Below are 24,846 nucleotides of genomic sequence, written 5' to 3' on the forward strand. Positions count from 1 at the left end.
TTCAGAGAAAAAGTGTTTATTTGACAACTTTACAAAAATATTTAGGCACATAATTTTCATGTTTATGTCACCTGGTTTACATATCTCAATTCTCAGTACCTCTTAAAAACACTAAAATGGTCATTTGGTAAATAGAATCTACACTGAAAAAATACTATAATAGGCCAACCTTTGTAGACAAAAATCAGTTGATCATCAGCATGAGAAAGCAACATTTATGAACAACATAATCTCTAAAAACATTTCTGTGAGATAATAAATCTAACCAGTAGATTTATTTTAAAAGTATTTTCAAAAAAGAAAGCTTAAAAAAACAACACCACCCTACCATAGAGTGTCTCCTCAAACCATGATGAAGCGGGAGCCTAACACAAGTACTAGAAACAGGTTTAGTGAAGGTGCCAGAGGTTCACAAACACCAACAACTGAGATGAACCCAGACGCAGATGCAGACGAAGCGCGTTGTCCGGGCGTTTATTTTGGAGAAGGGAAGGAGGAATGACGGGCATGCAAACAGCCACCTTAAAGGGACAAACTGGAAACGCTTTAACTGAATCACCATTCTGAAGTGTAATTACCTTCCTCTAGGACAGCGGTTCTCAACCTGTGGGTCGCGACCCCTTTGGCGGTCGAACGACCCTTTCACAGGGGTCGCCTAAGACCATCCTGCATATCAGATATTTACATTATGAGTCATAACAGTAGCAACATTACAGTTATGAAGTAGCAACGAAAATAATTTTATGGTTGGGTCACAACATGAGGAACTGTATTTGAAGGGCCAGAAGGTTGAGAACCACTGCTCTAAGAGGTAACATAATGTTTGTTTCTTGAAATTTACCGTAAAAATATAAATAATTCCGTCATTTTTAAAAAACAACGTGGAATCACCTGCATCACACAATGGCCACAATTATGGTATATCCGGTAGGAATTTTAAAAGATCTTGAAAAGACACTGTTATTTAAGCATTCCGGAAGCAAACAAAGTACAGGTCACGTATCTCAAGAAATACACACATTGTCTAGGCCTCTAGCATGTAAAGAACACAACTTAAGAAACTTGTTTTGCCTAAAGTCTCACCATAAAATGACAGTAACAAAATCTGCCAAGGGCCTAATATATACTAGGCATTGTGCTGAGTAGTTTTACATCCAATACCTCATTTCTTTTGAATATTAGTATTAGGAGGAACTAATAATACAAAGTTATGGGGAAGCAAGAATAAACGCAGTAAAGGGAAGAGGGACTCAGGGTAGCCATGGAATTCTAATAGCCTGGCACATCTCAGAGCTAAAAGACTAGTATAAATTATAAAAGTCCTCGTAGAGTTAAAAAAAAAAAAAAAAAAGCTTCAGCTTTATGGGTGGGTCACCCCTACTCACTGATACTGATAAATCACCGACTCCTTCAACTACTTCTTTCAGTTAGGGTCTTGCTAAAGAATACAAGCAAGAAACATGTCCTATTCATCTCATGTTCCCCAGAGCTTCGTGTTGTATATTGGCTTGATATGATTTCAAATTTACTTGTTTATGACAAAAATAAAGTTGTTTTAAGAGTAAAGCTGCTTTGCCCTAGCTGGTTTGGCTCAATGGATAGAGCGTCAGCCTGTAGACTGAAGGGTGCCGGGTTCGATTCCAGTCAAGGGCACATGCCTCGTTGCAGGCTTGAACTCTAGTAGGGGGCATGTAGGAGGCAGCCCATCAGTGATTCTCTCTCATCATTGATGTTTCTCTCTCTCTCTCTCCCTCTTCCTTCCTCTCTGAAATCAATAAAAATATGTTGTTTTTTTTTAAAGAGTAAAGCTGTTTTGATATAAAAGTGAAGTAAAATGTGTCATGATGACATCATCTCAGCTGTTGAGGAGCGTCCCTGGAGGCCTATCAATAAAAAACATCCCAAGAGGAAGCAACTGTGAGAGGGCCTATTTAGACTATAAATAGTCTGCATGTTTGTGAAGAGAGTTTATGAGGTCTATTTGAAATTCTCTCTGGGCAAGGAGACCCTTTGCTGATGATCTAAACAGCTCTCCCAAGACCTTTGGGCAATAGCTCCCCACAGTAATGGTGACTCCTACCAGCAGTGACAAGAGCCTGCAGCAGCCTCTCAGAGGACATCTAGCCAGCCAGCTAGGGCCAGCATTCCCCAGCAATCTGCTCTAGCACAAGCGACCTGGTTTGTGCTGGCAGCTGGAAGGCAACTCCGTTGATTAAGCTGTCTCTCCCAAGAACCAACCTTATAGAAAAAGTACACCTCAACTAGATTTGGGCTTTATTTCATTCACCTTCCCTCGCCTGGAACAGTAGTGTAACTAATCTATCATTGCTTTGGAGTATGTTATTTTGTATGGGCTTAGGAAATTTTTAGAATTCCTACAGTGAACATGTGTTAAATAAAATACTGGCAAAGCAATCTTAATCTCTGAGCATAATTTTGCCACCCAAAAAAAAAACACTGAGCATAACGACTGGCATCAAATAGATGCTCAGTAAATCTTTGCTCACTGACTAAGGCCATGATAACAAAGGAAAGGCAAGCCTAAATTCCTAGGTACTACTCCCAACCAGTCAAATGTGTGAAATTCTATTATTCTTTCCATGAAGATCACCTGTCAGCTTTACTGACCTGAACTTTCCATGGATTTCTGATACAATAGGACTACCGAAAACTTTCCACCTACATTCAAGATGGATCCTACAAATGACTGACTCATAAAGTCGAGAGCCATATGAGGTAATTAAAAATCATTGGACATGTTATGTTGGCAATGTGTAGCCCCATCAATCAGGGTTATTTGAATCAATCTGGCACTGACTGAAAGCAAACTGACCAAAAAGGACTCTACTGTCATTAACTAAAAAAGAAGCTATTAGTCAGAATTTTGCTTTAAAAGAATTCTCTCCACAGCTCATCTGTCTCACAGAGCAAATTACAGGCTGAACTCGACACTGCCGCTTTTTCCTCCCAGGAGGTAGTTAACAGGTCAGAGAATGTTTGACCTTGTAAGATATCAACCTCAGGATACACTCCAGACAGCCTGGATGATGCTATAGCACTAGGTAAATCTCTAGCGCCCTGCTGTAACCAAGCTGCACATAATGGAAACAAACTCCAAAACGGTTGGCCAGTTCTGTCCTTGCTCAGACAGAACTCTCAAATAGACCCCAACTCCCCCAGGCTGCTTCCTCTTATCCTGCAATGTGCATGGCAGTTGAAGGGGGCATCCAGGAATCACAGCACATACAGACAGGAGCTATAAGTTGTCCTATTGCGTCTGGTCAGTCAGTTCAGCATAGGGTATGGGCCCTGAGATCATGTGCATTTAGCAAAGCTGTAACTTATACATAATTTTCTCAGATAAACCTGGAGAGATGGCGAATATTCAAGGGAACCTGACCCCAAGAGGAAATTCAACTCCTGGTGGGGTTCTAGTTCAACACCTCGAAACACATCCAAAGGCCTTTCATGATGAGAAATTCTACAACACAAATTATTTCTAATGTCCAAGTTCTTTCTTCCATGTGGCTAGTAGAAAAAGAAACAGAACTGCTGGAATAAGGTCTCACAATGCCTTTCCACTGTGCCCAGGCAAACCCAGGCAGTGACAGGCAAGTCACAGCCAGAAGTGCGTATCAGCTGCGGCCAGCCTGGGAGTTAGAGGAGAGCGCTGGCATATAGTGTGATCCATCCTCCTGCATACTCACTGCACAACTGGCTGAGCAAACACTCCTCCCCAAAGTCAGCAGATGTGTCTGAACCAAGTCACAGGACTGTGTTGAATTTAACACCCTGGCCCACCCAAAGAGGCAATTCAATGTCCATTCACAGCTGTTCTCCCAGAATGCAGCATTGGGCTTGAGAGAAGCTGGTGTCCTCAGTAAGGCAGTGAAAGGACAAAGACGCAGAATGTAGGTAGGAGTGGCCACAGGAGAGAGGTGTGCTCATGCCATCCAGAGAAAGGTGACAGCTCTAACACCAACCAGACCTCGACAATATACAAACATCTAACCAGTCTTTCCCCTCAAGCCAATGCATTCAGGAATGGAAGACCCAGTCATATTGGTTTAAAGAGGGGTAAAAAGAGTAGCAGCTAAACCCAGAGAAGGGATGCACGGGGAAATACACAGGGGTCACCTTGCCTGCCTGCCTACCATTCTCACTCAGGGAAGAGCCGGGCTGCATGGTTCACAAAATGCACCTCTTCACATGCCTCTGATCTCACACCTCAGCGTTTGGTTTCACACTGCTGTGGGTGAGGTGGGGTGGGTGCACCACATATAGATTGCAGTGTCTAAGAACTGGATAAAGTTCTACGACTTGTTCATAGTCACATCTGCTGAATGGATGGATCGAGCTGAGTTCTCTGTCTTACCTCACTCAGTCACTACGGCCGAAGTGAGCTCATCCAACGACTTCCAGAAAACCTCTCTGTATCCCAGCACTTAGGATCAGGCCTGGCACATGTTACACACTCACTACATTTTAGGTGAATGAATGAATCAGAGAGATAGATAAGTGCTTCCTCCAGCACTTCATTATCCCCATCCCACACAACCAAGAGGGAACAGCAAATTTTCAAGGAATGCACTCTGCTCATCCCAGGACTTCTCAGGAAAGCCAACATGCAAAGCGATACACCTCAAAGCCCCGCCTATTTTTTTAGAGCCAAAGTTGTAGTCTTTGGCAAATGCAACGATGATATCCTTATGAAGACAATGCAATCGTTAAGAAATGTAATTCAAAGAAGAGACACTGCCGATACTCCACTGCATTTCCAGCAGAAGGAAGGCTAGACCTGCCTCCAGACGCAGCAATGACTTGAATGAGGAGCACTTTATAGATGCAGCTCTCAGGGACACCTGGATATCAAAAGTATGGAATACAACAGTTTCCAAACACCGATGGTTCACTGTCGGCACAGAAGAAAAATAAATTAAAAAGCCTGGTGCATTTTCCAGTCTGATATAAATTAATTCAAATGGCATAATTAAAATAGAGTCAATTATAAGTTTCTCTCATAAAATGTTAAAAGGCAGCAATCAATCCTAAGATTGTATAAGTGCAAAGGAATGGTATTTTCTCCATAATCAAGACACCCCAGTATCTGTGTAAGAATTGCCAGTGCTCCAAGCTGATCAGTCTTAGGCCTACGTCGCTGAAGCAATCTTCTGGTCATACTGCTCCTTTCCCCTTAATGTCCAGCTTGTTACTGGCCTCCGACTGTTTGCTCAGCTGCTCTTCAGAGAAAATGATGTAGGAATACACCAGGCTCCCAGCAATACTGCAAAATAAAAAACATCATCAGGGAGTAAGGAAGGGATGGTAAATGCAAGGGAGACTGGTGTGAGGGTGGAGTCACCTGTATAAATCAACGGCCCATAAAATTAAAACAGATGCAGCATTTTCATCTAACGAACGAGAGACCCTCCCCTATCCTGGTATTATCTACTGCGGTTGACGCTCTGGGAAGATGAATGTTCGCACAGACTTGTCAACAGGACTGCCAATTTTATACAAGGTTTTTGGAAGACAATTTGTTGAAATAAAATAAACCTTAGAATTCTGCGTATCCTTTGACCTAGCCATCTATTTCACTGATGAATTGTGCACATCTCCTTAGACTTATCAACAAAGTGTTTATCACATCATTTATAATAGCAGAAAATTAAAGGGTCAATGTCCCACAGTGAGGAATTATATAAATTCATACAATAAAATAACACTCATCCATTAAAATGATGTGAAATAAAAACAGGCAGTGGCATCTTAAATGAAATAAATCTCACAAATCTTTAACTATTATCTAATCCCATTTTATTTAAATAAACAAGAATATGTATATTGATATGCACCAGAATCAAGTCTGGAAGGAACACAAGAATATTAACAATGGTTACATCTGGATGGTGAGGTTATAGGTGATTTCGTTTTTATTCGTATTTTCTGCATTTCTTAAGATAATCATTCAAGGCAAATGTTATTTTTAATAAAAATAAAAATCATCGCAATGAATAAGAAAGCATGCGGATGCTGGGAGATTCGGAGCCGGTTCTTCTGACTAGAATCACATCCGCAGTGGAAAACCCATTGTCTGAGCTCTCAGCCTGGGTGTGGGTTGCTGATGCCCTTCACTTGTCCACCAACCACACCTACCACCCCGGGGGTTCACTCTTTAGGGACAGTGATTACTCTTATCTGTTCTCTGTGGGGATCTCAACCGCACCTACACACAAGGCTTCCTGCCTGAATCACTGAACTGAAAGTCAGTGGAGGAGCTGAGAGACAGCCCTGACCTGCCCTTCCGCTGAGCCTGCCCCCGTGGCTCCCTTGGGTCTCCAGCTGGCAGCCTGGCCTGGGCTCTGCTTTCAGATGTCCCTGCCCTAGGTTTGGCCCCAACCTTCTGCTTGACCACTTGGCTCATAAACGTGCTGCTTATTTGAAATCAGTTCCTTTTTCCTCCGGGCTTTGGTGAGAGGTGCCTCGCTCCCGCAAGTAAGGATGATGAGGCATTTCACAGCACTTAATAATCAAATGGTGGTTGCCTAACCGGTTTGGTTCAGCGGATAGAGCATCGGCCTGCGGACTCAAGGGTCCCAGGTTCGATTCCAGTCAAGGGCATGTACCTTGGTTGCGGGCACATCCCCAGTGGGGAGTGTGCAGGAGGCAGCTGATCAATGTTTCTAACTCTCTATCCCTCTCCCTTCCTCTCTGTAAAAATCAATAAAATATATATTTTAAAAAATAATCAAATGGTGGCCATTTATGCAACTCTATTACATGTCATGTTATTGTATATACATCTGCTGTTGCAATATTCCTGCAAGGTACACTATCTCTGCAGATGAGAAAAACTGAGTCCCAGAGGCAAAAGATAACTTGCTCAGGGTCACAAAACATCCGAATGATGGGCCAGAACAGAACCCCGTCAGTCCAGTTTTCCCTACTGAAATGGCTTCCTCCCGCTGGCCCCTGTTCCACTGGATGTTGCAGGTGCCTGTCCTTATCTTGTTCCCATTGGCCTATAAATTTCCCAGGGCTTTACTCTCAGCTTGACAGAGTCCCTTGCACAGGCCTGGCACTTTGTAGCAGCACAGTAAATAACTGCTGAACGATATCCGTTACGGCCCTGTGCACAGAAAGGAACCTCATGACCCAATCCTTGTGCCAGTTCACAGAGCTCGTCTGCTCATCTTCTTCATCTGGTAACTTTATTCCACTTCTTTTTTTTTAAATTTTATCTCTCTTCTCTAAACTTTTTTAATTTTCTAGTGCACCAAGTAGATAACTTTTCCTGGCCGCTGGGCTAGGACCTAAGGAGATGGTTTACTGTGTAGCCTTTGGACTGAGGCTAAATATTCTTGAGGTTCACTGTACAGCTACATGGGGGTCAATTTCCACCAACCCCACTCCATGCCCCAACACAGTGGAAGGACTGCTCCTTCTTTCTGTCATGCTAGTCTCCTCGAGATTCCCACTCGCATGACAACCTATTTTCCTGTCAAGTTCATCTTTGTCGCTCCTGTTAGGCCAGTTTCACCTGGAGAGGAATAATGGAGCAACGCAGGCCAGACGACAAGGACCTAATCCAGGCTTAGTCCTTATGGAGATCCGGGACCCTACGCTGTCAGTGCAGTTGGTGTAATGAAAAATCAATGGCTGTGGAGTTAGGCCTTTGTTCAACCTTGAATATACTGCTAGCTCGGTGTCCCTGGGAAAATTTGTTAATTTATCTGAGATTCTAATTTCTGTGTTATTAAAAGAAGAATAATACTACCATCCAGCCGGCATGTCTCAGTGGTTGAGCATCGACCTATGAAGCAGGAGATCAAGGTTCAATTCCTGGTCAGGGCACATGCCTGGGTTGTGGGCTCAATCCTCAGTGTGAGGCATGCAGGAGGCAGCCAATCAATGATTCTCTCTCATCATTGATGTTTCTATCTCTCTGAAATCAGTAAAAATATATTTTTTTTTTAAAAATACTATCTATCTAGGCTTATTTGAAGATTAAGTGAGATAGCATGTATAAAGAACGAGGCCTTAATCCTGGCACACAGTTAAGCAATCAGGAAATATTTATTCCCTCCTCTGTCAGCTCTGATATTCACCAGCCAGAGGCAAAATGCAATGTTAATAAAGGGATGGTGGTATAATCAGAGTTAACCTGATGCAAGAGGGCACCCTGTTGCCACATAACCGGCGCAAAACCACATACAGAGACTATTGAACTCTGGAGAATGAAGAGCACAGACTGTTCAGTCTCACAAGTTCCAACAAGAGGCAGTACAAGATTTTCCATCTCATCTTTATTCCTGACCTGATCATTATCAGGTATATAAATTCTCAGAAATGACCTTTCCTGGATCACCTGAAGAGAACTGAATATTCATCAACAAGAATACCATGTGCCAAGCAGTCATGAGTTAATGCTTTGGAAGGGAATATCATACAGTTGCCCCGTAAACAACATGGGGGCTAAGGGTGCCAAAAATCCACATATAACTTTGGATGCCCCAAAAACTTTACTAATAGCCTACTGTTGACTGAAACCCTTACAGAAAATATAGACAGTTGATGAACACATATTTGTTATGTTGTCAGTATTATATACGACTAGAGGCGCGGGGTCCCTCGGCCTGGTCAGTGATCAGGGCCAATTGGGGCTGGCTGGCCAGGGGAAGGGACCTCGGGAGGTTGGCCGGCCATGGGAGGTTGGCTGAAGGAGCGCACTGACCACCAGGGGGAAGCTCCTGTGTTGAGCATCTGTCCCCTGGTGGTCAGTGCATCGCCATAGCAACTGGTCGACGGGTCATAACGGTCGCTTAAGCTTTTATATTTATAGATAATCTTACAATAAAGTAAAGCTAGAGGAGAAAGAATAGTTCTCGTACTGTACACAGGTACTGAAAAATCCATATACAAGTGGACCCACACAGTTCAGACCTGTGCTATTCAAGGGTAAACTTTAAAACTGCTTCCTGGCAACTTTGGGAATGCAGGGAAACTGAGAGGAGGGGAAGAAGAAGATGGAAAAGAGAAAGGGAAAAGCCTAGATTTGGGGCGGAGGGGGGAGACCTATATCTGAATTTTCATACATCACTACCATGATTGTGAACCAGGATCTTCTACCACTTCAAAAACAGAACAACTTCTCATTAATCTGGCTCCACAAACATTCACATGAAATTTGATAACTTCTGATACTTTGCAACTGGTGTTTATATATTCGACCATTCTAAATATTCGTTTTTTAAATCTCAAGCAATTCTCCAGCTGCCTAATATTCACATCACATAGTACTACTACCAGATTCACTGAGACTGTGGCAGACACAGCCAGGAGATAAACAGAAGAGAAAGGCAAAGCTACCGTGCCCTGCAGACAGGGGTCTAGCTAGAATAATGCAGGAAAGACTGGAAAGTGCCGAGCTGTGCCCCTCCTCGGCTCTGATCCCCTTCTGATCTCCCAAAGCCATGCAAACACAACCTGCCTCTCCTAGACCTAGAGCCATGCACACATTTTCCAGCCACAGAGAAGTAGACAGCCATTCACAAATGCAAACTAAAATGCCTTCAGTAGAGCCACTTCAGCGCCAGGCACAGAGTCCTGACGTCCAGCTGCCCCCATCTCTCCTTGTAGTCCATAATGTGCTCCTCCACCCCATCTCAACTCACTCACTCCACTCCGCCACACTGGCCTCCTTGCTGTTCCTTGAACACACCAGGCACACTCCCACTTCAGGGCCTTTTTCTTTTTTTTAATGCTTTTTTAATTGATTTCAGAGAGAGGAGGGGAGGGAAAGAGAGGGATAGAAACATCAATGATGAGAGTCTCTTTGCTTGGCTATCTCCTGCATGCCCCCTACCAGGGACTGAGCCCGCAACCTGGACATGTGCCCTGACGGGGAATTGAACTGTGACCTCCTGGTTCATGGGTTGATACTCAACCACTGAGCCACACCGGCCAGGCCCACTTCAGGGCCTTTTCACTTGCTCTTCCCTCCAGAAATCAATGTGGCTCATTCCCTCCATTTTTTAGGTCTTTACATAACATATAACCTTTCAGCAGGTTCCCTCACCCCTGAAATACTTCCTGTCCCCCCCTGCCCTGCTTTATTTTTCTGCAATTCTATCTATCAGAGCTAACATTTATCACCCGCACATAGTTCACTCATTTATCTCTTCCTTCATTTTCTGTCTCCTCTACTACAAGGAAAACGCCATGAAGGGAAAGGGTTTTGATCAGTTTGATAGCAGCTCTATCTCCACTGCCAACAACAATGTTTGGTGCCTGGTAGGTACCTATTATACATTTGTTTATGAATAAATCTTCCCAGCTAGATTACAAATTCCCTGAAAATAAAAATTAGCCTATGGCTTTGCATGCACTAAGTAGTTACTTCCTTTAATATATGTACAGAAAGGGCTCAACAATTCTGATTCTTTCCCTGTCTGCAAAGGGAAATAGGAGAATAAAAGACAAATCAGGCAGGAAGTAAGCAAGGAGACTCTGGAAATGTTCAAAACAAGAAGGGCCATTTTAATCTCTAATCCCATGTGCCCTCACAGGGCTGAATTATAGGGCATCTTTTAAAAGTTGGATCAGGGTTAGAATCTCAGCTCTGATTCTTACTATGGTAATAGCTGTGTAACTTTGGGCAAATTATTTCACCTCTCCGACCTTGATTTCATTATTATGTGAGATGATTAAATGAGATGACTCTATAAAGGTGACCATCATCTACAAGCACTCAACAAACATTAACTTCCTAACTGTTGCCTTCCCAGGGATCTATTTATGTCCTTGCTATACTAAGATAAGTGTTGGTCTGTGCACATACTTTAAAAATAGAAGTACCTTAGTCATACAATTCTGGCCAGGATGTGAACCAATCTATCTGCCTAGGAGTTTTAGGATAACCTAATGTTACAGACACTTTCAAAGAATAGTTTAGGAATTTCTTATAAACATACACTTACCACACAACCCAGGAATTCTATTCCTAGGTATTTATCCCAAGTAAAATGGAAACTATGGTCACACACAAACCTCTAAGCAAATGTTTTAGCAGCTAATACAAAACAGTTAAAAACTGGAAACTTGTCTTTCAATTGGTGAATGGATAAACTGTGACATATCCAGTTTATCCATTCACCAATTGAAAGAATAGAATTCTACTCAGCAATAAAAAGGTACAAACTACTAATATATGCAACAACACAAAATCTCAAATGCAAGATGGACTATGTTAGATGAAAGAAGTCAGGCCAAAAGCTACATAATATTATGTATCATTATATGACATTCTGGACAGAAAACAGATTAGGGGCAGAGGTTCAATGCGAAGGGACATAGGGAGATTTTTTTTAGGTGTGGGGGGTGTGATACAAATGTTTCATATCTTGAATGTGGTGCAGTAGTTGTCAAAACTCTTAAGCTGTACGTTAAAAGGGTTTAATTTTACTGTAATTAAATGTATAATTTTTTTAATGGAAGCAAAAAAAAAAGGGGGGGGGGGGGACTACAGCTAAGATGAGTTCCAGAGATTCTAAGAATTCCAGCCTGGGCAGTTATAAGGATGATGGTGTCATTACCTGGAAAGGCTACATGACTCAAGTAGAAGCCACAGACAGAGTGCAGTCACCGGGAGAAGTGCAGCAGCACGCGCTGTCACCACCCTTCTCTACTCCTTCCCACCCTCTCTGTAGCAGTCTCAGGCTTGGACCAGCATCCTCGTAACTGGCCACTGGAAAAAGGCATTTAGGGGATTTGGAGAGAGCCAGACTTGCCACAGAGCCCTACTTCTGTCAGCCTAACATGTATCAAATCCAACATCTTGAAACAGAAATTCTACTGGAAGAATTTTCCAGATGTTAGATTTCATACATGTTAGGCTGACATAAGTTGTAACATTCCAATATACTCGGGAACTTAAAGTTATTTTCAGTGGCTTCCAATGTGAAAAAAAGATATCTAACCTTTCTTTTAAGATTATTTTATAAGAGAGTTGAACTGTAGAGATCTAAACATGCAAATAGAAGCTTCTACTTCATTGTGGCTCTCGGGTTAATTATTTTAAGGGGACAAAAAGAAAGGCATCTTTGACTCAGGTCTATATAGTGTCATAATGACTTTTAATCCAGACTTTTAGAAATGAGTGAAAATCAGGCCACGTCCAAAGTCAGAACTGGTTCACCATTTTGCTCCTTACATCCTGGCCCTTCCACACAAATTTTAATGAAAGAGATATTTACTAAGCACAGATGTCAAGCAGTGAGTTAGGTACTCTACACTCATTAGGTTACTTCATTCTAACAACTCTAAAATGATAGGTATTTTCATCCTTAGCACATTACAAACACTGAAGCTCAGGGAAGATGAGCAACTAACTCAGTCGCACAGACGGCTTGTTTCGGAATGGCAACTCCAACCAGGTCTGAGACCCGACTACTCATCTTCCCTCTATGATGTGCAATTCTCAGGTCGACTGTATACCCACCATTCCCCCAACTCCGAATCCCACAAATCACCAACGGTTTTTCCTCTAAAATGCCAACAACAATAGTGGCAAACGATGCAGGGAAGGGGCAACGATGAATTATGAACCTATTAATATTTGTGTTAGATTCTCATATTGATCCATACAAGAGGTAGAATAGGTATTATCATTTGTTTACATGTGAAGAGATTAAAGCTCAGAGAGGTTATGTAATTTGCTGCAAAGGAGAAAGATGATACTACCATATTCTAGGCGAGCGCTTCATAGTTCTCAAAGTGCTTTTTCAACAATCCAGATAGAATTCAAAGAGCAAATACTTACTAAGCAACAACCAGGATTCATTCTAGGAGCTTGAGAAACTTGAGTGAAAAATATAGGCAGAGAGCCCTACCCTCATGGAAGTTACATTCTAGCAGGGAAGACAGAATATAGGTAATAAATATAAGTAAGCCAATTATACAGTATATTAGAAAGTGATTAAGTGCTCTGAAAAAAGTAATCAAAGAAGCAGAATAAGATGATTCGGAAGAATCAAAAGGGGAAGAGTAGACTGCAATTTTTAAAATTAATTAATTAATTATATATTTTTTATTTTTATTGAATGTATTGGGGTGGCACGGTTTTAATAGAACTATATAGGTTTCAGGCTTACAATTCTGTAACACATAACCTGTATATTGTATTGTGTGCTCACCACCCCGAGTCAAGTCTCCTTCCATCACCATTTATCCCCCCTATAGCCTCTTCTCCCTCTTCCCATACCCCCATAGGTTACAGTTTTAAATAAGGTGGTCAGGGTAGACTTCCTTGAGAAGGTAACCTCTGAGCAAAACTTTATAGGTGTAAAGAAGTTAGCCATGCAAGTATCTGGCAGTACAATGTTCCAGGCAGAGGAAATAGCCTGTACGAAAGCCCTAAAGTGGGAGCATGTCCAGTGTCCTAAAACAGTGGTTGCCAACCGGTGGTCCGCAGACCACTGGTGGTCCATGAGGTCGGAAAGGTTGGCGACCGCTGTTCTAAAGGAACAGGAAGGACCCCAATGTGGATGAAGTGGAGTGACGGAGAAGAAGAGAAGCAGGAGCTGACACTGGAGAGGTAAAGAGGAGGTAGGTCCTGTAGGGCCTTGTCAGCACTTTGGAACATGAAGAGCCTGGGGCGGGGGTAAAATAAGGAGTGATATGTTCTGACTTACTTGTTACAAGGAATACAGTATCTATTCTGTTAAGGAATACAGGGTGGGATTGACGGATGGGGTGGACAAGAAAGGAGTCAAACCAGGGACAAATGTAGAAACTAGGCAGTAATTTAGACCAGAGATATTGGTGGCTTAGATGATGAACAATGCAGACAGTGAGAAGTAGTCCTTTTCCGAATATATTCTGAAGGTAGAGCCAACAGAATTTGCTAACATAGTAGATACTGGGTATAAGATGGAAGAGTCAAACATGACTCCAAGGTTTTAAAACTGAAAGCCTAGAAGGATGGAGTCTCCATCAGCTGAGATGCAGAGGCTTTGGGTGGAAGAGACTTTGGAAAAACCAAGAGGAGGTCAGTATTGGACATGTCAGCTGGAGATGTCAAGTGGGCTGTTAAATACAGAGCATGAGTTCAGGACAGAGGTCTGGCCCAAATACAAATGTAAGAATTTTTAAGCGTATAAATAGATTAAAAACCATGAGATTCAAAATTCTTGAGCTGAAAAAGATCTTTCATACAAGTCACGCTCATCATTGATGAAGATAAAGTCTAAAGAAATGCAGTGATATGGCCAAAGTCAGACACATATAATGCATTTCTAACGGAGCTGGTATTCTTTAGCCCTGCATTTTCTTGAGAATAGTGTACTGCCATCTGGCATACTAAGTAAAGGTCTATTTTTCGAAGAGCTAAGTAAAAGGAATTCAACTTCCAGAAAAGATTCCCCAACTATTATGCATAAAATATGGAACCACTTTCTCTCCCTTTCTTAAAAAGAACTACCTAAAGATGTTAAATATATAATACATTGGAAGCACTACATATAGGTTTAATAAATGAACAAATTTGACATTAAATAGCCCAATCTTATTGTGACACTATTTGTCAAAATGGTTATATTTAAATATTTTACTTACCTGATATTTAAGCCAATGAAGTTTGTCCACGTGAAAATATAATCTCCACCAAAGACCATTCCAATATATGTTATTAATATATTCTAAAAAAAAAAAGCAATGCACTGTTACACAGGTTTAACTGAGCTTTTTAAATATTCATATAAACTCCTCCATGCTATGAACCAAATACTTATTCTTAAAATACAAAAAACAAATAAACAGGTAATAACAAAATTCCACCAAGCCTAAAATGACTGTAGTATGAGCAAGAACACTAACAAGGAAACAATGACATTAGCCTCTGCCCAATTTTTTCTCTACAGACGCTAAATGCTTTCACCAATACTAAAAAATACTAACAAGGTTATCAAACTTTCTCTGCTCTGTGGTATGGGCTGACATTACAAATCTAAATAGAGAAACACTGCTGTTTCTAGGGTATAAAACACTAATGCATACTTAGCAATAAGAAAAGAAAGCTCTTCCTCTCATTGAGGTAACTGCTGACTTGTGAGGGGACAGTGAAGAAGAAAAGCCTGGTGACATCAAGAATCTTTCCCTCTTTTTTGAAAAGGATAAAGGGGATGGTGGGAGTTTACCAACATGAAGAAAGTTTTTAGAGGAGCCTTCTTACTATTTTCAAAACACACCTGGGAAGTCCTCTCAAAGTAGCAATACCTAAAATCACGTCTCCTGCCTCACTTAAACTCCCAGGCATAAACATCTTCTGCTTATCTGTAGTCCCCTTTAATTAAACTCGGACCACAAAGGTGAAAAAATTTTCCAAATGTATTCAGTTCTTCCCTAACCTCCATTCTTTCACATTCCTAAGTCACTTACCTCCCTCTCTGCCTTTACAACTGCCATAAACGGTAAATGTCACAAACATTTTTAGTAGCTGGGTTCTCCTAGATTAGGCCTCTAAAGCACAAAGTGCTATACTTTAAAACAAACTTCAAAATTATTTTTATAATGGAGTGCCCTTTGAGCATTCAAAATTATGTCTACCTCTTCTAAGTCTAAGGATAGAGTAAGTTACCTTAAAGCTGATCATTTTAATTATTTCAGGGGGGTGTGAAATGCCACGTAACAGTAGGCAACTGGGGAAAATGTGTAACAGGAACTCTCTTCGAATAGAGAGATCCAGAGATCCAAGGAGAAGGTAGGTTAATTTGTATAATTGCTCAAGGAACTTTAGAAAGGGAAAAGACAGAGAACCCAATCCTTATTGCGCAAAACCAATCAGCAGAAGATAGAAAAACTGTAAGTACCACTAGGGCAGCCTAACAAAGGTTTGCTATCAGGAAAAGACCCCAATGCCCACAAAGCAGAACTAACCAGGAAGCACAGACGAGTCTAGTAGTTCAAAACTAATTTCAAGTTTTAGTAATACCTGAGAATCATCTGGAAACTGTTAAAGATGATAATTTCCAGGCTCTACTTCAGAGATTCTGACTCAGTATAGCCGAGGTGGGCCTTGGAATTTCCTTGTTTAACTAGCTATCCTAAGTAATTTTCCCACCACACTTAAAAGAAACAAGGAATGCTGACCCAAGGGTTTATGGGGTTGGGATCCTCAAGCACAGAGGACAGCTTAAAGCCCCTTGGGGAACAATGACTGAGCTAAAGGGTATGGACTGAGAGGCCAATGAAAGAAGCTCTACTGTCACTCATGAGAGTGAAATAACAAGGGCTTCAGTGGACTCTCATCTGCCAGAAGGTTCAAGACATCCTTCAAGAGCGATACCACGTGGCAGACAGAAGCAACAGCAATTGTACATTACTAGCGCACAGACAATCCAATTCTCTCCCTCCCTCTGGAGTTTGGAAGTAAAACTGATCCCTTTGGACTAAGTTCATAGGGTTCTATGCAGAGAAGGAAATAGCAAAAGTAAAGTACTGGACTTCATGTTCATGAGAGCATGACTATATCTGTGCCCCATGCTGATAATGATAAAGAAAGTGCACTAAGAAATTCTAAGCAAACAGGTTTAGTTATTAAAATTAAATCTAGGCTCTCCTGTACCATCCTTCTTCTTGGCCAAAAACATGTTACCAGCTGCCCTGCTCTTGCTGTTCTTATTCTGAAGATGCAAGCCATCCACTTTGCTCTTAAAAGCATTTACTTTACAAAACGGAAAACAGAGCTGAGAGCTCATTTGGGCCCGGGGGGGGGGGGGGGGGGGGGGGGGGCGGTGGGCGCTAAAGCCATGTCAGCCAGCCAGACCTTTGAAAGTAGATTAACTGTCTAGATTTCAATGGAATTCAAAGAACTGATTATAGTTCAATCTACAATTCTATTCACACTGGACACTCCAATTCCATGAAGTTTTGACCCAAATCTAATTTCTAAAATAAGGTCATGTGGACACCACTCCATTGGGGGTGCAAAGGGTAACACAGAGCAGTAAAAACTTTTCTCTGCAACCACTTCCCTCACTTTTTGACAAAAGGGGCATCATAAAGGAAGTCCCAAAGGCAACTAAAGTCAGCTCAATATTTAAGTCAATTTGGCTCTCCTGGCTGAACACAAATGAGCCTGACTCAAATAAAATGATCAGGAGGAAATGACATCACTGGGAAAGTCAGACGCAGCTTTTAAAAGTGGGCCATTAGGTTTGGCTGACACACAGGAAACCTCCCTTGATTAGTTCTGGCAGGCACTCTTTCCCCACAAAACAGCCAGCACTCCTGAGGCAGAGAACAGAGCAGCTCTCAGCAGGGGTTAAAGACAGGCCTCTCCCTACTGAGCTCGTCAGCTGCCCCGTCAGAAACAGGCCAAATTCTCCTTCCTCTTCTCTAAGATAACAGGCTCTCCTTTTCTCACGCTCCTCGGAGCTAAATTAGAAAGTAGAGATGATGTCCTCCCTGAGTTCTTAAAGACTGTTTCAGAGACCATCATCACAATTTGTCAGACTATAAAAAAAAAAAAAAAATGTGAAGAAATAAGGAAAAAATATGGCTTAAGACCATATTCAACTTATTTGAGAGGAATAATTTTCAAATAAAGCAGGTCCCCAAAAGATAACAGTATTTTTTCAACTCACCTTAATACAGCCAACTATTGTAGTTGTAAGAGCAGAATTATACTGAGTGCAGAGTACTGTGGCGTACATCAAGATAAACCTGGAATAAAGAAGGAAGAGGTATCTTATGAGTAAGATCCAGGTGCTGACTTTACAACAAGCATGTCAAATTCGCGGCCCGCAGGCCACATGCGGCCCACAACGAATATTTTTGTAGCCTAGCCAATATAATGGTAAGTAAGAAACGTTTTAATAAAAATTTCGTGACTTAATTTTTACAATATGCTGTTATACATAATTATTAATAATGAACTACAATGTTCGCTAATGACTGATTACTATAATCATATTGCGTTCATTTCCCTTAACGCCTTACACGCAAGCGCACCATTTCTCTCCACTAATACTAGCAGTGACTATTTTAGCAGCCGATTGACACATCATTAGTCTTGGACTGACGTGTTTGGTGCACACAACAAGAAATATTTTGCTTTCGGAGAACAAGAAAAATAGGTTTATTTGTATTACGCTTATTAATTTGTGCAGTTATTCAGTGTCTGGTAAGTTAATGTTCAAGAAAAAATATTAATTTTTATTAAAATGTTCTATTATTTTATGTTAACAATTACTCATTTATTTCAGCCCTTTGTATTCAGCATGTCTCTATCGAAATAAACCTACGCTTCTATGAAAATTGAAGCTTTTGTTTTTTTTGCAGCCCACATAAACAAACCTTGTTTATTTGGCCTTTGAGTTTGACATGCTTGCTTTACAACGATCACTAATTGTGCAAACTCAGGCAACCTACCTGAGTTCTGAGCCTGCTTTCTCATGGTTAAAGGGACAACAACATCTCCCAAATGGTCAATTTAGAAAAAATATAAAGGAAATATATGGCGAAAAATAATGTTGAGAAATAATGGTGCTTATTACCCACTATGTAATTGGGTAAATATTAGTTGTTCTCCAGTCTCCTAAGCATGACTCTGGGATCAGTTTAGCTGCCCTGAGGGCACATTCCCAAGGGCTGTGAAACCACGTGAATGCGGAAGCTTAATTATCGGAGGCGGATACACTCAAGGGACAGAAGAGGATACTGAGGAATGAGGCAAAGGGACCCTCCAACACATTTCTCTAGGAAAACTACTTGATAACAAGACAGCAAAGGCTTACCCCATCACACAAGAGAGGGTGAACTGCAGAAGAAAGAGGGTGTCAGCCCAGCCTTCAAAATCCATTGCCTGTAATATATGGCAAAGCGTTCAGTTTTAGAACAAAATTAGCTGTCCCATTTGTTAATCTAAATCCTGTACTTGCTCCCACCACACACTTCCTTGCATCCCTCCAAGGATAGATGATGTTTAAGAATTTCATATAGATGGAGTTGAACCAATAAGCAGTTTCAAAAGGTTTTCTCCTTTTCAAAATGCAGCGCAAGGGAGATTTTGTACTTCCCCCTATTGGTACAAAGAAACTGGCATTTGCTTGAAGGCACAAGCCACACAGGGCAAATCTCAGTAGTTCTCCCAGATGGCTAGTAGGAAAGGCTTTCTCAAACACTGAAACATGCTTCCTCCTTGTAACATGTGAAGCTCAAGTACAGCCTTAGCTACACAAATTCAGCTGAGGTCTGTTCACAGAGAACTACTATTTAAAAAGTTATAGTAAAAGCGAGGTTTTTTGTTGTTTTGTCTTTAAGCCAAAAGCAATGAAACGGAGAGACATGAATGGGCGCATTGATCATCTCGTCTCTCGTCCAAGAGGGAGGGTTTCTCTCTCAAGTACATAATTTCTCTTGCAATATGGATTTGAAAAGCAAATCTGAGAAACATTTCATCTTCTACCTCTCTGCCAACCTGCCCAGCCAGCTTCTACTCTTGCCACTGACATAAATCTCACAGCTCCAGCTCCTTGTGGGCTCCTTGTGGTTTATAAAACGTCACCGTGCAGTTTCACACTCACAGGCCTTTGCCTGGAATGCCCTTTCCCTCAACACTCACCTGGCTTCTGCCCACCCACCACACTGAAGGTCAAGCGCCTCCGTTGTGGGACTTTCCCTAGTCAAGAATGCCTTCCGTTGTGCCTCAGCAGATGTACTCCGCCACCGGCTCTTATCTCTCTGACCTGTGTGTTTCTACACCAACTCTACAGGCTGTGAGCTGCCTGGAGAGAGGACCCACATCACATCTATGTAATCATATTCCTAACACAGCACTTGACAGATGGTAGACATTCAGTTTGTTTCTAGTTCTTCCTTCGTTGGGGCATAACATACCAGAAATAAAATTAACCACGTATAAGTGTATAATTCAATGAGTCTTGACAAATACAGTCATGTAATCACCATGACAATCATGATAAAGAAATTTCAGCTCAAAATCATAAAACTCCTCGAAGAAAATATAAGAAAAAAAGGTCCATGACACTGGTCTTGATAACAATTTTTTGGATATGACACCGAAAGCACAAACAAAAGCAAAAAATAAAAAATACGTCAAACTAAACAGCTGCTGCACAGTAAAAGAAACCATCCACAAAATGGGAAGGCAACCTACTTAGTGGGGAAAAATAGTTGCAAGTCACGTATCTGTTAAGAGTTTAATATCCAAAATCTGTAAGGAACTCATACAACTTGACAGCAAAATAAATAAATAAATAACCCAATTAGAGAATGGACAGAGGAACTAAATGGACATTTTTTCCAAGGAGGACAGACAAAAAGGTGCTAAACATCACTAATCATCAGGGAAATGCAAATCAAAAATACAATGAGATATCACCTCACACCTGTTAGAATGGCCATTCCTACCCTGTTACAGCCTCAATGGAAAACAGTATGGAGGTTCCTCAATAAATTAAAACTAGAACTACCATATGACCCAGCAATTCCACTTCTGGGTATTTATATAAGGAAATGAAATCAGGATCTCAAAGAGATAAAATATGGAAAAACCTAAGTGTCCATTTATGGGTGAATGGATAAATCAGATGTTACAAACACACACACACACATACACACACACACACACACACACACATGCACACACGACAATGAAATATTATTTAACCATGAGAAATGAAGGAAATCCTGCCATTTGCAATAACAAGACTGGAACCTGAGGGCATTATGCAAAGTGAGATAAGTTAGACAGAGAAAGACAAGTACTGTATGATCTCATTTATATGTGGAATCTAAAAAGCCAAACTCAGAGACAGAGAGAATTACCAGGGACTGGGGGGTAGGGAGATATTGGTCATAGGGCACAAACTTCCAGTTATAAGTTCTGAGGATCTAATGTACAGCATGGTATTACACTTAACAATACTGTCTCATGTACTTGAAAGTTAATTAGTTAATTAAATAGGGGGTGTTCTAATTCTAACTCTGCCATTAACTTTCTGCAAGGCCATCATAAAATCACTGTAACCTCTTTAAGTCTCTATCTATATTACAAATATAGAAAGCAGTCTGCTCCATCTGCTCTTATGAGAATGAAATCAGAGAATGAAATGCAGACATTTCAAATGCATACAAGTTTACATACAGAAGATGTTATTGACTTAAACTTCCACCACTATTATCTCTCAGTAGTAGATTTGCAAGTGAATTTTTCTTCTCCCTAAGACAGAAGTCACAGTAAACATGTACATTATTAATGAGGGAGGAAAAAAAAAAACATTTAAAACAAAACTTCTGCTTCTAGAGAAGACGGAAGAAATGGCCCGCTTGTTCATTCTGTGTGACACAGAACTAGATGGGCTCCCTGCCCAAGGCCTGCAATCTTCAACACTGGCTGAGAGGTGGCTGTGATTACAGACTGGATATAAAAGATGCTTTCTTAGGCTTCGCTTCTGTTTTGGATGAACTCTCCGGTTTTAGGTGCTGGTGGTGTAACCTAATACCACAGGCCAATACTCACCACAGGCATGAAAAGAATGTAGTGTAACCAATGGGCAAATGATTTGTATAAAAGACTCCCTCAAACTAGGCATCTGTTTGAATGGGACTTTTATTTAAATAAAAAATATTTAGAAAACACATGTAATGAAAAAAAAACAACACCTTTTTGAGTTGCTTCGATTAAGGACATTAAGAGAGAAAGGGAGTATCTAATAGGATTAGGCACTAAGTACTACATAATCAATAATACAATAAATAAAATCAAGTCCAGGGAAACAATCAGATTTGTCTGATATACCAGCTCTAATAGACTGATTCTGACTGTCTGGACCACTGTCTGGTAAACAGCTGGAGGCTGTCTAGACTTAGCAAAAAGCGCTATGACTACGCAGCAATATCTGCAAGGAGTATAGGATAACAGCACCAATTCACCACCCCTAACCTAGTGAAAAGCATGAAATAATCTCAACGTACACTTCCGTCTAAGATGCAATCATCCTCACTTCCAGAAAAATGTGCTAAGAAAAGGGTCGCCAAACTACTTGAGATGGGAAATTCCAAATCATGACTGGGACATTTTCGTAAGTGTTTTGATACCTCCCTACTTAGTATAAAGTCTAAAAATAATACACCATTTAGTCTTTGGACTTCATGGTAAAAAAAAAAAAAAAAAAGGTTGACGTATGATACGATTCTATTTTGAAAATTCTTTTCCCCAAAAAACCATGTAGAAAAAACTTGAAACCTTATCCTAGAAAGTAAATTGCTAGGAACCTTACTAAGACAGAAGGTAATGTCCGTGGTGCGAATGACTGCATGGCTCCTTCCCTACCTTGGGAAAGTCGTCCTGGGTACCGACATGGTTCTCTGCATTACTCTGACCATTTGCCACAAATTCTCCTGCTCTCCCTCATTCTCCTAGCTCAGACAAGGAATTGGAATCCAGCTATCTTTCACTCCCTCTGCTCACCAGGCTCTGCCACCTATGGAAAACCTATGTACCCTGGCAGAAGTAACTACAGACTCCAGCTCACCAATGAGTCACTTTTATTGGAAAAAGAAAGATCCTCAAAGGTGAGAATGGCTGAAAACATTAGTTTGTCAATCAAACAATAATCCGACAAAGAGAAAGATGTGGTCATTCGTAACTAAACTATAACGGATCCAACCCTCTTGTTTTATGTCTGGGGATACCAAGGTCCGCAAAGCAGAAGGGACCTGTTGCCATGTGGAAAGAATAGTTCGGGGTCGAGACTCAGCCTTTGTGGTCTACAGAGTGACCCAGAAACGATGATCAACTCTGGAGAGGCAAAACCAACTTAAACACCCTTATTTAGTCAGCTACGCTCATGAAGAGACACTGCCAGGGAGATGATTTGCGCAGCAATTTTTCCTGCAAAACCCATCTGGGCCATTAACGTAACCAGTGATATAATGCAGACATTATACAATGTACCCGTGCCGACAGTGCTGGCCTTGTGAGATCTACAGCAAGCGGTCTGTTCTCCACCCCGACTGAGAACACCTCGCAGGCTGTGCTGTCAGCAGGCCAGGTTCCCATCCCTGGGACTCCGTGAATCACGGGCTTTGTGTGGCAGACATTCCCTTTGGAGGCAGCACCCGACCAGTTTAAACACAGTCTGTCCCAGCTGACACTTGGGAAGTCATTTGTCAAGTGATGCTTGCTCCACCTTTAGCTAGTGAACCAGGTATCTTGTACGGGCAATAAACTGGCTTTTGCATGATACACAGTTTTGGGTGTGTGTGTGTGTGTGTGTGTTTTAAGGAGGATCCTTTGAAGTTAGAAAACATACGTTTTTAAAAACTAAATGTTGAAATAGTATTTGGTTCCTTGGTTTCTGGTAAACCCAGCACTTTGCGAACCATGAATAAATTTGTTTTAAAAAATTACACACACATTTGGTTTGGTTTCTCAGAAGGCTTTGCCAGTGACCTGTATTACGTCCTCATGGGGATGGATGAGTTGTTCAGCTGAATCTTCCCTTTCAGTTCTTATGGTAATTTAGTTTTTTTTCTCTTCCTTGTCCTTCAATTCTTGCTTAAAGGCTGTGGCAGCCCCATAACTGCTCTGCAGAACTCCTGCCTCCCTGTGATTCCTGTCCTAACAGAGGAATTTTTCCCTCCTCTGCCTACTAAGGATAGCAGTGGGATTTGAAGAAAAATAATTGCATCTGATTCTGCTTTAATTTATATCCTAGGTCCAGAGTCTGCAACTCTGAATAATGAGAAAAGCTAATTTGTCCCACCTCACCCAGTTATTTTAAAACTTAAGATTCATCACTGGAGAGTCATTATTTCTTTTCTTTTTTTTAACTTTATCATTTTCTTATCATTACTTTTATAAAATATAACTTAAAGTACATGCACATGGTTCTACAATCAAAGATGAATAATCAAGTCTCCCTCCCATTCCTGTTTCCTTTGTAGGGATTCAGAATGAGTCACCCAAAGAAGTGCCTCATGCGGTTTATTTTATACTGAAGGCACTGACACCCTGCAGGCTCAAGAGAAACTTTTGCTCCCTCCCCCCTCCCCCAACTACTTAGAACAGAGGTTCTCAACCTGTGGGTCACGACCCCTTTGGGGGTCGAAAATACCTTTCACAGGGGTCGCCTAAGACCATCGGAAAACACATATATAATTACATATTGTTTTTGTGATTAATCACTATGCTTTAATTATGTTCAATTTGTAACAATGAAAGTACATCCTGCATATCAGATATTTACATTACGATTCATAACAATAGCAAAATTAGTTATGAAGTAGCAATGAAAATAATTTTACGGTTGGGGGTCACCACAACATGAGGAACTGTATTAAAGGGTCTCGGCATTAGGAAGGTTGAGAACCACTGCCTTAGAAGAACTTAAATTAAGGGCCTTCCCCATAAGAAGAGATTATCAGAGATAACCTTTCCAACCTATCTATCTATATGGTAGGGCAAACTACTAATTACTAGACATCTGTTCTTCTTATCGTCCTGCAATAACCTTCCCCTGGAGCCCCAGAGTACCTTTCCTCCTCCTTGGGTCAGAATGTCATATATACGCCATATTAACTTCCTGTCCTGAACCTCGCCTGTGGGGTTCCCATATGTACTCATGTAATTTAATCTGGTTACTTTCTTGTTAATCTGTCTCATGCAGATTTAGTTATTAGACCAGCTAAAGAAGCTTGCAGGACAGAGGAACGTTTCATGCCCCCCCCAACCCTGTGTTCTATGTCTCTCTCTCTCTCTCTCTCTCTCTCTCTCTATCTCTCTCTCTCACACACACACACACACAGGTGGTTGCTTTATTA

At 41.2% G+C, this 24,846-nt stretch overlaps 1 protein-coding gene across 1 annotated transcript in view; it reads right to left on the reverse strand.

The window, feature by feature from the left end:
* The window catches only part of SLC35D1 (solute carrier family 35 member D1), a 47,387-nt gene continuing 22,541 nt past the window's right edge, over positions 1-24,846 (reverse strand). The window contains exons 9-12 of the mRNA XM_070405341.1: positions 18,795-18,862; positions 17,643-17,721; positions 14,614-14,696; positions 1-5,284 (exon numbers count right to left, since the gene is read on the reverse strand). Of these exons, the coding sequence (XP_070261442.1) occupies positions 5,176-5,284; positions 14,614-14,696; positions 17,643-17,721; positions 18,795-18,862 (339 nt within the window). The 3' untranslated portion in view covers positions 1-5,175. The remainder of the gene's footprint in view (positions 5,285-14,613; positions 14,697-17,642; positions 17,722-18,794; positions 18,863-24,846) is intronic.

Source organism: Myotis yumanensis, unplaced genomic scaffold (genome assembly GCF_028538775.1).
Source record: "Myotis yumanensis isolate MYYU_CA2020_CCGP unplaced genomic scaffold, mMyoYum1.0.hap1 SCAF_2, whole genome shotgun sequence".
Lineage (NCBI taxonomy): Eukaryota > Metazoa > Chordata > Mammalia > Chiroptera > Vespertilionidae > Myotis > Myotis yumanensis.